The 14,139-nt window shown below is 35.3% G+C and overlaps 1 protein-coding gene across 6 annotated transcripts in view; it reads right to left on the bottom strand.

The window, feature by feature from the left end:
• TMX3 (thioredoxin related transmembrane protein 3) overlaps nt 1–14,139 on the bottom strand; it is a 535,825-nt gene that overhangs the window by 498,277 nt on the left and 23,409 nt on the right. For 3 of the 6 annotated variants that reach the window (XM_052704705.1, XM_052704702.1, XM_052704703.1), the window contains 2 exons: nt 13,565–13,633; nt 9,382–12,245 (listed from right to left, as the gene is read on the bottom strand). In XM_052704705.1, the coding sequence (XP_052560665.1) occupies nt 11,979–12,245; nt 13,565–13,633 (336 nt within the window). In that variant the 3' untranslated portion in view covers nt 9,382–11,978. Of the gene's footprint in view, nt 1–9,381; nt 12,246–13,564; nt 13,634–14,139 lie in introns of those variants that run through there. The other 3 variants (XR_008211430.1, XR_008211431.1, XM_052704704.1) reach the window with 2 other exon arrangements.

The following is a 14,139-nucleotide window of genomic DNA, read 5'->3' as shown; positions in this document are numbered from 1 at the left end:
TAATCTCTCTTTTGATTAGTAGGGTTGTTTTCTCTCAAATGTATGTTTTAAAATTTTACACTGCATAGTCTAATTATTTTCAAATATAAAGCACTGAAACTCACTTCTGAGTTTTACTAATCTGTACTGAATGCTGTCACAAAACACTTTCTACCCCACTGAGTGGTGGGGCTCAAGAGGAGAATGTATCAGAACATTTGCAAAGAGAAAGCATTAAAGGCAGAAACTTGAAAGCATTTTTTTGAAAATTCTTTTGAAAAACACTATGTTTTTTTTCCCATCTAATTATTTCTAAATCTGTAATTATATTTCAGAAACTTCCAGTGGACTTGCTCCAGAAGGATTGGATTAGGCTGTTAATTATTAAGAAGTCACATTAACATACTGAGTTATATTTGAGACTTGGCATTTGCTAATATTACCATATTAACAGAGAAGCACTGCTGGAAGGTTAAGACTTGAAATCCTAATTAAATTCAATAGTCTGTTTTCCTAAGGAATGGTCCAGAGCTGTCTTAGTTGCTATTTAAAAATGTATAATGTTAACTTCAGAGATGTTCTTTTAATTTTCTGTGAACCAGACCACCCATAGTATTTTCAATCTATTCATCAGGGAATACAATCTACATTTCCCCTATTAATCCCCTTAATAACTGAGTCACATACTAATGAAATCTTGAAATACACAGGAAATTGATAGTTACAATATTTTTCCCTTTTTATTCACGGGGGTGATTATTTTCCTGATCTCGGACAATTGAAAGAATGGATAATTAAACAATTTTCAAATATTGCTCCGATGAATTAATATATGAAACAAAAAAAGATATGAATATTGAAGAAGCACGTTACTATTATTGCTTAATAACAAGACCTGCATTATCTGTAGTGTATGAAATTCTATTTAATTGGTGATGAATTTATTTCTAAGTTTTAAATTGTCTAAAATCACAGTGATAGTCACATAGTGATACATACGCAGAGTCTATAAATTTATAAATTATTATTAATTTATGATTTATCATTACTTTAAAACAGTACTGAACAACCTGGCAACCACTGCGATCCAAAAGCATCAAAAGGTAAATGCGTTGTCTTAAAATTCTGTTTCTTACAGTTGTGTTTTAGAGAATTGACAGGGAGAGGGTACTTTTTTTTTGCAATCTATAGATCAGCTTCTTTTAAATTTAAGTATTACCTTGATTTTCTGCATCTGAAGACCATGTTTCAAATATTTAAATGAACTACAGCTAACCAGACACCAGTCTTAGTGTTGAGGAACAGATAAATACAATTTTTTTTCTGAGAGAACTGAGTTGTGGCACAGACTAAACTTCACTCATTGTTTTGTTTAAATTAAATCAACGATTTCATCTCATTGCAACAGACACACTTATCTAATTGGAAATTATGTGAACCAACAGTCCTAATGCTTAAGTTTAAGTAATCACACCCAGACTAACTTCTGATTTGTGATATTTAGGGCTTGAATTATACAAGAGAGATTTTGCAGAATCGTTATTATTGCTGTTCCATTTCTATAGGTAAACAGAAATTTAGAAATTAGTTAGATAACACAATGCCACTGACAAACTAAAAATTCCCCAAAATTTGTCTTGCAAGATATAGCAAACTACAGTGGTAGAAAGCTCTGAGGAATCCATAAGGATGTTATAGTTCTGCTCAAGTATAAAACATGAATTAATTGGGAGTTATTCTCATGAACGTTATGTAAGGTTGGCCATGTGTAAAAGAAGCAAGAAGAGCTATTTCCATTATGAGAACTGCCTACATACCTATCAGTTGTACAGGCCCAATACTTTGTTTTCATGTTGATGTTTACTTCAGCACAACATGGGAAGGAGAAAGATGTTTCAACAAATATACCTTGGGATTGGAGTTCCAATTGTGGTATTCTGGATAGGTGAGAATATTATTTTATTTTCATTTTAAAATGGTTTTTCCAGGAGAACAAGCATATGAACTTCAATAGAACCACTATGTTTGCCACAGATGTGCAGTTATATCAAAATGACTCACTCTGAGGTTGCATTCATATCTACTTTCTCTTAAGAATGGGATATAAGGAAGAAATAAAAACTCTCTGAAAGAAATCAGTGTTTTTTTCAGTCTGAAAAATACATTCCTTGCATCAATATATGTATTTATATAATTTATATGTTTATAATTAACTTACTGAACATCAATTGCTGATCCAAAGATTAACTATAAGAACAAAAGGAGTAGGACATCATTTTGTATCCATGGTATTTTAATGATAAAGATTAATACTTGGTTAGAAGGAAAGAAGTAATTTGCACAGCATGTTTATCATCTGAGGTCAAAACAGAATTAATCAGCAGCTGCTTATCTGCATGGTCTGCATTGAAAGAGTCCTAAAGTCTTCCTTAAATGCAGTAAAAATTCAAAAGAAGAATATTTTAAATTTATAGCTTTCTACATATAAAGCTAAAATTTGACAACTCCCCAAAGGCAAGGCTAGAGGAAAAATATTTTATGTATTGCATACAAATACATTAAAATAAGATATGTGTCATAACCTTATCCTTATTTTAATGTCTTATTAATTCCATCTTCACCAGCCCAAACTAATGCACAAACCTGTGTAAGGTACCAGAATACTGAGTACAATCATCCACTGATAGAGCAACATCATTATGAAGTGATGTGTCTTTAGTCATGGTCATGTAGTAGACCAAATGAAGATTTCTGCATTTCTGTGCATTTCTGACTGCTGATGCGTAGAGAAGGAACTAAAATCAAAATCTTAGAAAATGACAAAATTGCTAGAAAGTACAATACAAAAGAAAGAGAAAATGACAAGGAGTTACTGGAGCAGGTCCAGAGGAGGGCAATGAAAATGATTGGAGAGCTAGAGCACCTCCTCTAAACAGACAAGATGAGAAAACTGTGGCTCTTCAGTTTGGAAAAGGCTCTGAGGAGACCTTATTGTGGCCTTCCAGTACCTGAAGGGGGCCTATAGGAAAGCTGAGAAAGGATATTTTCTACAGGGAGGTAGCAACAGGATAAGGGGAAATGATTTTAAACTTGAAGACAGTAGATTTAGACTAAATATTAGACTAAATATTAGGGAGAAATTCTTTACTGTGAGGGTAGCGAGACACTGGAACAAGTTGCCCAGTGAGGTTGTCAGTCCCCCTCCCTGGATGCATTTGAGACCAGGCTGGATGTGACTTTGAGCAACCTGGTCTAGTGGGAGCTGCCCCCGCCTATAGCAGGGGGATTGGAGCTAGATGATCTTAAAGGTCCCTTCCAACCCAAACCATTCTATGATTCTGTGGTTCTATGAAAATTAGAATAAAAAGAAAAAAAGAAGGGAAATTAAAGAGGATGAATTAATAGACACAATAGGCAAGTGAAAAGTTGAAGGACAATGTTTTCACCCAAAACAACTGGCAGATGCTGTCGCTTAGTTCATCACCGCATATCTCTGGACACTGATGGATAATGGTAGCTTTTAATTTTGTCAAGTTACTAGGAACATAATGTCTTTAGTATCCTATGTTTCTCTAAGGCTACAACAACCACAATGTTCTCATCTAACCTGGGAAAAGTACTTCCAAAACAAAGGATTGTAGATATTTCAGATCTTTATTTCACCCTTTTATGCATCAGTTCTTACACCTATCCACCTCACCAAGCGCTTAGATTTTCACTCAGAAAGTTTCTCCAAAAACTGTTCTCTCTCTACACATATCAGACCATTTCTCTTGCAAAAATGCAAGTCTGAAAATTCTACTATTTTTATATTGCAACTCCTGTTTCTCTTAGTTATTTGCATATGTACCCATGCACAAAAGAGAAAGATTGCTACGTCTAGACTCAGACATTTAGCAGTCCATGGGTTTAAATGTACTTGCAAAACTGTAAAGCAGAACTTGTCTACAAATGTAAAACCCAGTGAGTCATCCTGTCACTATGACAGTGACAGGGTTACACCCTGTGAAGTGTGTCCTTCCCATTCAGTGTTGTTCTACTCAGTGTAAGATGCATTCTGCTGAATATAGCAGGGCTTGTATTTTTTACTCTTCCATTTTAACCATACCCTGGCAAGCAGAGACATACTGTTGCAGTGCTGAGAGGGACTGTGAAATACCAACTGTGAAATACCAAACTGCAGAGTCCTTTCTGTAGAGACTCAGCCAAATCACCTTTTGGGTATTTTGTTTTGTTTTGTTTTGTTTTTTTTTTTTTTTTTTTTTAATGGAGTAATCAAGGGATGAAATTAATACCTATAATACCTATGTCAAGAAATCCAGTTTATCGTGAAAAATGCCAAAGGAGTTTCCCACTCTTTTAACTGCTTCCAAATCCATGATGCTGTCTCATACCCTACAATGCTATTATGTCCAAGGAGCTATACTCACCTGGATCAGTTCATTTACCCATGTACAGCATTACATTTAGAGCAACTTGTATGGCCCTAATTTGAAAGGCAGTGTACAAAGGCAGGAGGACAGTAACTCCTGAGGCCAGCACTGTCATTAAAGTTGCTGTATAATGAAACTACAGCCTAAGTAACTTGCCTAAAACTGCACTCCAAGTCAAAAGAAAATGAGCAGAAACTGAGCTTAATGCTTCATGGCACGTCTACACTCTAATTTAGGCATGACAGGGCAAGTTTACTGCCCAAAGAGAAGCCAGCATCTGTGATCATGAGCTCACTGTCCCCAAAGCAGAGTGACCTTGTCCTCATGTCAGCTGAGCTTGTACAGGCCTGAACAACAGGAAGAAACATCATACAGGCTTTTGTGACTGCACATCTCCATAGCTCGTATGTTCTTCCTTTCCTTATATACCACCATCACGGCAACACAATTATTACTTCAAGTGTTTTTTGTTTTTTGTTTTTTAAAAGTATCAATTTCCTTACGGCTTCAGTCAGTACAACTGAAATGAGAAATTTAAATCACTCATTAAAACCACCCAGAACAGCATATGGCCTACGTGTCAAAGATCAGGCTGCTGAAATCTCTGACTCAGTGTGCTCAACATCCGACACTTTTTGAAGACCACTGGGGTTACAAATGCCCCTTTGGTGGAGGCTAAGGAAGCTCCCTGCAGAAGCTCCTGGTTCTGAGGAATGACAAGAATTAAGTGTTGGAGCCCAGGCTCACACCAAGAATCTGCACTGGGGCACTTCTCCTTTCTGCCCTTCCACTAATAAGGAAACACTTCACTGTTTCTTTCCAACATAGTGCATAATGTTCTGATACAAGTTCAGTCTTATAAACATTCTTCTAAGAGAAGACTAGCATGATGTAGTATTTGAATGTGAATGTTACCAGTTTTATTATTTTATTTCACAATGTTACTATCTCTTCCCTGTCCCTGCAGTACCTTAATATGAGGAGTATTCTTACTTTCAATAATCAGTTAGCCCTCACTGGGAGTTTCATTCCCCTGAGCCTTGCTGCACATTTCTAGGTAACATCACACTTTTTGAATATCACGGTTATAGACATCAGTATGAAAAGTTTTCTCCCATCTCACAATCATTATTTACAAATCTGAAAAAAGGCTCATAACTTGTTCCCTGCTATTATCTTAGGATTAAAGCTGCAATCATTTTCCATTAGGTAAAAATTTGATTATTTTTCTATACGTGGCTTGAGCACAAAGCTAGACAAGCAAAAGGAGATCTTATTCCTAGCACATCTAAGCATTTACATTTCTGATAATAGCTGTATCAGCAAATTATTTATTCACTGTCTAAAGCAAATGCACAGTTATGACCCATTAAATAAATACAGTGTTTCTGCACCAGGCTTGAATTCCAGGAGCTCACAAGAAACAAACTTAACCCAGCTTCACTGAATATGTTGACAACTTTGATCTTGAAACCCAATTAAATTTTGACAAAGCATGATGCAAAGTGTAAATACATAACTACACTATACTCAGGCCAAGATACATATCTGCATTTAAAACCTATTCTAAAAATCTAGCATTACACTCACCCTGCTAAAAATCCTTTTATTTTAAAGCATAACAATATAATACAAGAATATCTCAGCTACTTAAATATGTATGTTTGAAACTGTGGCACAACTGTCTGTCAGAGACATTCACCACAGAAAAATGCTTGCTTACCTTTTGGAAAATAATTCCTCTTCTCTTTCAGCACCCATTGATAAGCTCATCATGCTACTTACTTCATGAAATACACCCAGGATCAGGCACATTTTGAAAAGTTAATAATGCAACATGCTGTCTTATCTCTAGCAATCTGTGACACTTGGGATGTGATTAAAGTGTTTTGGGATTTCATAAACAAGGCAAAGAATTAAGACACATATATGTTTGTGGTGTTTTGTTTTGTTTTTTGTTGATTGTTTTAATACATACTTTTAAAAGGCTGAGGGGGAAAGAAGGTGAGATATGTGTTACAGTATTGTTATCTCAAAGATCATCTCACACAATATATTTATCTTCACATAAATCACAGTTCTGCATGACAGCATAGCATAATTTATAGCATTCAATACCGAAACTCAGAAACAGATATTAATGGTAGACCTGCTGAAGCCAATTAGTCTCTTTTCACTAGCTCAGGTGAAACTAATGAATTGCCAGGGACTTGTCTGGACCAACACATTTTTCTCCCAATTTCTACATAATCAAGGAATATTCCACAATGTAAATCTCGTAGTGATTACAAAGAAGAAAGCTAAAGCTACCTTAATGTCAGGATATTCAGATTCTGTTAGTCTTTTTGTACTATTCTATCTAAAAACTGCTGTCAGTCATTAAAAAAAATGATTTAATGGTAAAAGAAAAAAAATACTTCTGGAGTACTTCTGTCAATACTGAAGTCAAATTCCTTTCTTTACCCTAAGGTTTTAAGCCACTCCCACAGGTTATTTACTTATTTAAATGCTGAATCACTTAGGTCTTTAGTCTGTCAACAGTACATTGTCTGCTTTGGACATTGTCTGCTTTGGTCTAGAAGTCAACATCAACTGTGCAAGTAACGAATAAAATTGCAGCAAGCTTTTAAGGTGAAAATGCAAATCTCACATTATTGATTAAGTCCCTAATTCCTGAAAGCATTTAGATTACAAGCTGCCAACTTTGCCAATATTTAATTATACTCTAATTCACCATTCTTTTAAATTAGAGGTGTAGCAACTTAACACAAAATAGAGGAGCTGTTTTTTTGGGGTTTTTTTGTTTGTTTGTTTTTTTATCTCAAAGAATGCAAAGCTACAAATTATTGTGAATGACTTTCCGTGCGTGCTTCTGTGGACAAACAACACAAACATCTCCTAATAATTGTGACTGGGTTGTAATACTACTCACTATGTCAAGCAAATTGATCTAGCCAAAAGTTTACTTTGTAGGTAAAAACAGAATGAAAATGCCAAAATTTGACTATGAAAAGTAAGCAGAGATATTTCTTTTGAAAAGACCTAAATGTTGATTAGCAATACAGACAATATATGTTGAATGTACCTCAGCTATATCAAAACAAGCTATGGATATGAGAATAAGTGGATCTTGTTCCATTCCCACTTCTCCTGTCCATGCTTTTTCATCCACGTCATAATCAGCCCTCAAACATTCAATCTCTTAATGCATTATAAAACTGCCCACTGGTTTGGTCAGGACAATCACAGAATCACAGAATCACCCAGGTTGGAAGGGACCTCAAGGATCATGTAGTTCCAACCCCCCTGCCTAGCAGGGCCACCAAACGTACACATTCAGATCAGGTTGCCCAGGACCCCGTCCAACCTGGCCTTGAACACGTCCAAGGACGGGGCATCCATAACCTCCCTGGGCAGCCCGTTCCAGGGCCTAACCACCACTCTCCTTGTAAAGAACTTCCCCCTAACATCCAACCTAAATTTTCCCTCCCTCAGCTTGGATCCATCATTAATCACAATCATTAATCCAGCCAAAGATTATGTCAACTAGCAATAAAAACAGCTGAGTACCAGAAGTGATGCAATGAAAGTGAAGTGGCATGCTCAGAAAGGAACATTGTATGTCAGTAAAATTTGCTGACAAGTTGCACACTAATTCTGTGAAGTCATATTGTCTCTTCTTCAATGAGAACTTATACATAAATCTAGTCAAAAACATTATTCCTCTCACTAATAATAATCTAAGGTTACTCATCCCTCTTCAAAGGATCTTGAAAATATTTTAGCTTTTATTGTTAAAAGACACAGTCCTCCATTCAAAAATGCTCTGTGTGAAATGGCTTTATTTATTCTACAATTGCAAACACTTCTATGCTCCTTGGCTTACAAGCAGAATGAAGTCTACTAGAAACAGGACCCTTCACATCAGCTGCTAATGTCAGGGAATCAAAATACAGGTTAGTATGAGTAATCCTTTAAAATGGTTACCATTTCAGAAACCAGAGGAAGATAATTGTTTTGGGAATACTTATGCTGCCTAGGCAGACTACAGAAATCTTTCAATTTAAGAGTTCAACAAAGCGTTCAACACAAGACTGTCAAAACTGTCTCCACTGGTTATACCAATACAACATGCAGCAGTTTCAATGTGATTCAGTATATTCCAAGATGACAACAAAAAAGCAGAAAGCTGCTGCATTTCCAGAAAAGATTTGAGAACCAGAACCACTGAATCAGCATAATGTGACCTGAAATGTCTGTAGTCTTGTTGGACATTAAGAAAGCTTTAGGGAAGCACATTTTGTTTCGGTACCCTTTTCAGTAATGAGCTTTTGATTGTCACCAGAGTGCTCCGCCCTTCCACCCATCCAAGCAGGGCTTCTACAAATATGCTGACAAAAGAGAAATGGGTAAATTAATTCTGGACCAAAAACAGAGCAAGATAAACCTTTTCCTTAAACATTTCATGAGAAAGAAGCCTTTCTGTGCAGTCTTTGACGCACTAGATCAATCAAAATGTAGTCATGCTATCCTTTAAGCACTGAGCTCCACACTGTGGAAAGTTCCTGTTAAGACAGCTCAAACCGAATGTCAACACTACTCAAAATTAAGTTCTTTCAGAAGAAAAAGTATTACAGAACAATTTACCTCATGTTGCCTTTGCTACAGTAACTGCTGTAGAAATTTGCAAGTATGCTAACGGAATGTGTTGGTAATTAAAATTCCTTCTTTCAGGAATTTGTTTTACTCAGTGAGTATCCCAGCAGTATAAATAAATGTTTCACTCCTAAAACTGGAGAACTTCTCCAAAATACTGAAGAGGCATCAGCTTTTTCAAAAGCTGCCATCTACAGTACTGAACTGAGTTACTCAGGCTTAATATATGCTTACAACAAAAGTTGCAGGAAATGCTGCCTCCTACAGAACATGCAGCACCTCAACACACCATAAATTAAACAAAGCAGACAAGTACTATTATGTGTTTTTATTGTAGAAAAACAAAAGGCTTCACTTGAATTCAATAAGCAGCATTATTTCATGAATTCAAAACAGGTTATGACAGTGAAGTTGCTTTCAGAAACCTTGAGAGGTTTGAGAAAAAAGAATAAAATGACAGATTCTCCTCTGACAACAATCTAAATTATTTGCATGACCACAGTAAGTTCCTGTAATTGCGTATCACTTCTTACACTCAGTCTTGTGATTCGTATGCTCATCTTTTCCCTGTGCCTTGTTGAACATAGCTGAGAAAAGGATGTGGTGAAAACAGCAGTACATTTCAGGCTTGATTTTCAATAGCTCAGTACACATCAGATTAATATTACAATTCAGAAGTGACTGAGATACATTTTCTTCTTCAGCAGTTGAATGTTACAGTTGTATCAGAACCCAGTGAGAGGTGTTTCTTACACAGCATTCATCATTTTCAGCTTTGTATCACAAGATTTCTCAGCAAGATACTGGGCTAATATTTGATTATAAACAAAAAATAACCACAAAAATGAAGAGTCACAAATGAGGTACAGTTTGCAATGCAGCAGAATTCATGGGGTTTCTTTTTTACTTTTGTTGGTCAGGTTTTTCGCTGGTTTATTAATTACACACTACAGAATGAAGGGTGGCCTTCCACTGATCACATCCACCTTTTAGTCAAAAGCTGCACGTCCCCAGTCAAAGTCAAAATTAAACATGTAATTGATTTGTATTTGAAATCTCATGGCAACAGACAAATCAAGGAAACATCTTACTATATTAATAGTCTAACCACTGACATGTTGAATTCCAAAGGAACTTATAGCCTGTCCTTGAGTGATTGTTTTAAAATGCAACTCAACATCTCTAAATCATGTTAAAGACAACTCTAAATACAATTTTAAGCATCTCACTCTTCACGTATATGCTAAAAATATAACTCAAGGTATCCTGCATGTTGAAAAAGAAACCAAAACACAGACATTAAAAAAGCAAGATAACTCAACTTACTATTTACAACCAGCTCAAATATAATGCAAATATAGTGAAAAAAGGGGAAAAAAAATGCAATTCACAAAGGAAAAAGGAGAAAACAAAAAGCAAAAAAAGCATTTCTGACACCTGCTATTCAGAATTACACAAACTCATATTTTCTTGTTGTTCTGAAACAAAAGAGGGTTGATTAAAAATCAATTTTTTTTTTCCTGAAAAATATTTCCTAACTTTAGACCTTGTTTGTTACACTGATAACAGTCATCTACGTACTGTAACCAGCACTGGCTAATACCAAGTTACTTAAACCGAAGACCCAAATTTTCTTCCCATAACAAAAAGAATGCAATTCATATTCCATAGTTATGCTTTATGTTATCATCATTTGCTCCAACACAAAACTTGACTATTTAAGTTTACCAATGTCTTCATATAAAATGTCTTAACTTAGAGTTACTGCACAGTAATTTCTTATGTGATCTAGCTGCCTTATACAGAGGACTTCATCTGTATTATATTGTAATATTACTTTAACAAAAAAAAATAGCATGAATACCAACAGAAGTTCTGTTTGCGTGGTACTTTTCATAGAATCAGTGTTAACGGCCTTGGAGATTTTAACCTTGGACACAAACTAGTCATTTTCACAGGATCGTATTAGAAGTGACTATTATGACAAAACAGATAAAAATGCATTATACTGATCAATCTTTATGAAAGTTAATATTATGCTCCATTAACTCTCTAGGTAACAGTCTCAAATAGTAATATCAACACAAACCACCTCAAAGACTTGTAACAATCTAAACACTGTAAACATGTTTACATCAGTCAAAAAGCTTGTCATGTGGGATTTTGGCAAAATAGAGTGCTTGTGTCATCCTTTATCAAGTTGTACTGTAGTTTCAGAAAACTTCCAGTACAAATGATCATTTGTAATAAAAGGTTATGTAAGCATAAAACAATTTAACATGTAACCTTGTTTGAAAAGTTTTAAAATGTAGTTCTCCAATAATTTTTAGCTGCTAACATATTGTATATCACAGAGATATTCCCGAGTGCCAGTAATTACATTAGTACATAATAAAACAGTCCTCTGGTTTATAACAATTTACATTTAACTTGGTAACAAAAAATCATTTTTCCAAAATAATGTGCAACAATAAAACATGTGAGTTCCTGGAAAAACTGTAACATGTCTTTAACCATCAAGGTTCTGAAAGAATTTACAGATCTCTTGAATTTTTTTTAGTATACAGCCTTAATTTTGAGTGTTCGGCTGGGCTGTACTATAATCAGTTCATCAGGTATACTAAAGCCAAGTAACATTATCTCATTGTTCTAGGAACAAACAATTAAAAACCTCCCCAAAAGTACCTGCAAGTTCCTTCATATTCCTTTGATAATTGTTAAAGACAATTGAGAGAACATCCCTATTTCAGCTCTTTTCCCTGTCAATATCTGAGAAAATTTAAACACATGCAAGTCAAAACTACCATAATGCAGACACAAAAAGGTCCTCTTTCATGAAGATCATCAATAAATGACTACCTTCAATAAATTAGTCTATTTGGAAATTCTAGAGATTTTTTGTTCAACACATTAGTCTTTTTTCTTTTCCAATAGGTCTTTCTGTTTAAGCTCTCCATCTGAAAGTTCTGCATACTTCCCGTTCTTTTCCTCCTCTTGCTCCTCCTCACTGCCATCATCTGTGAGCTCCCGATCACTGTTTTCCTTTTTAACTGCCTCATGTTCATCTACACCTCCATCTGTATCAGCTGTGCAGATTCCATAACACATTATGCTGATGACACCCAGGGGCAACCCAAAGAGAAAGCATCCCAGAAGTGGTGAACTCTTGAACACTGACTGTTGGAACACAGATTTGAAGTTAAAAAAATCACTTCCACTGAACATACACAGTTGCCACATTACCTATTACTCTGCATATTTATTTACTAAGATCTGAACTGAGTCAGTTTTCTTAAGAAGGGCAAAGCAGTCATTTTAGCCATTCCAACTGTAAGCTCATTTAGAAAAAGTCTTAGGTTAATATTGCAATATTCCAGTGGGATGATTAATGTTAACATACTAGCTACAAATTCTAGCCATTGTTTGCAGCTTGAGAAACCATTGTGCTAATAATGTTAAAATAATATTTTAAAACAACCAGTTTAAACTCTCATTTGTGTCTCATTCTCAAAAATGAGTTTGAGTCATCATAAGGGATCTGAAGAAGCCACTTGTTATTAGAGAGCTCCCTATTAAAGAGTAGCTTGAAAGACTTTATTGCACAAGAGGAAGGACTTCTGGTTTCAGAAACTGATGCATGAATGCTGCATGCTGACAGAAGTTTGGAAGCCACATAAAGAAACTAGCAAACATGAATTCAAATTCACAGCAAAGATTTTTTTTTCATGTATGACAAGCAGAAAAAAAATTATGTACTTCTGCCCAATAAAATGCTGTTAAGCATCGTTAACCTCCAAGAAGAATGATAAAATATTTGTTTTAAAACCACACCAAGTATAGTATTTAATCTCTTTACACCCTAAATAGCTTTCCTCAGAATGTTTTACATTCTGTTACTGCTTTCAATGAAAGGAATAAAAGAGGGTTAAGAAAAACATTTTTAATTCTTTCTGCTCTATCCCTTAAAATGTACACCAGATTTTAATACAGAATGCAAGAGAAAAAATAAGAAACTCTTTATGCTGAATATTTAGCACACTAAAAAATGTTATTAGAGACTTCTGTCAAGAAGTTAACTAGGCTTAAACCTAATGCATGTATGTGTGTGAGCATATATGCAAACAGATTAAAATATTTCTAAAATCTATGAAAACATATGCATCCTGATTGATAAGGTTACCATCTGTATGGGAATTGCTAGGTCATGATCAGAATCGATGACTGAGCACTAGGTGACAAGTCATGGATAAGCCAGTGAGCTCAGGTGCAAGCAATCAGAAAGGATGGACCCAGGGTCCTTACCCTCATTCATGGATTAGCAGCTGAGGGAGAAGCATCTCTATTCTGAAATGATGCTCTTCTTGACATGTCACCAGTCTCCAGAAACAATGAGCCTCCTTCTTCTAAATAGCTCTTTAAACGCCTGTCCTAGTACAAGGCATTATCATTGCCTTCCATTGCTCCTCACTATCTAAGTGACAAAATATAAAACTTACCACTACAGTAGACTTGGCATCATAGACTATTCTCTTGATTCGCTGCAGAACTCCGTCACCACCTTGCGCCTGAAATTTCAAATGGAACCATGTCAAAACTGCTGACACTTTTCATTTTTGATTCCAAAAGTTCATTCTTCAGACCTTGAAATCTTAAGCCCCTTTAGAAGGAAATGAAAAGTAATTATTCTTGCATCTCACAATGCCCAGACACTCCAACTTTTCTAGCATGGACATACATACCAGTAGTTTCAAGAAAAATTTTCCCACAACTATTTTAAGCAAATCGTTAACAGTAAACTGGCACTCTTAAAACATCTCTACTGTAGAGAAACACTAAGAAAAACTAAGAACCAGTGTAACCATTATAAAATTGAAGAGAACTTCTGAACCTTTTTTAAGTTGATTGATATCTATTTATGGATAAAGACAGAAGCAGTTAAAAAAATCTAAAAAGTAACAGAAAGATACACAAGCATAATGAAAATAGTTTGCGGTCAGCAATATCAGGCTATCTGCATTACTACCTGAATTAGCAGAGCTTCCAAAATACTAGATGAATCTGAAGCTAATTT

This window comes from Tympanuchus pallidicinctus, unplaced genomic scaffold, assembly GCF_026119805.1.
Source record: "Tympanuchus pallidicinctus isolate F22 unplaced genomic scaffold, pur_lepc_1.0 scaffold5, whole genome shotgun sequence".
Lineage (NCBI taxonomy): Eukaryota > Metazoa > Chordata > Aves > Galliformes > Phasianidae > Tympanuchus > Tympanuchus pallidicinctus.
This window is presented reverse-complemented; position numbering and strand designations above follow the sequence as displayed.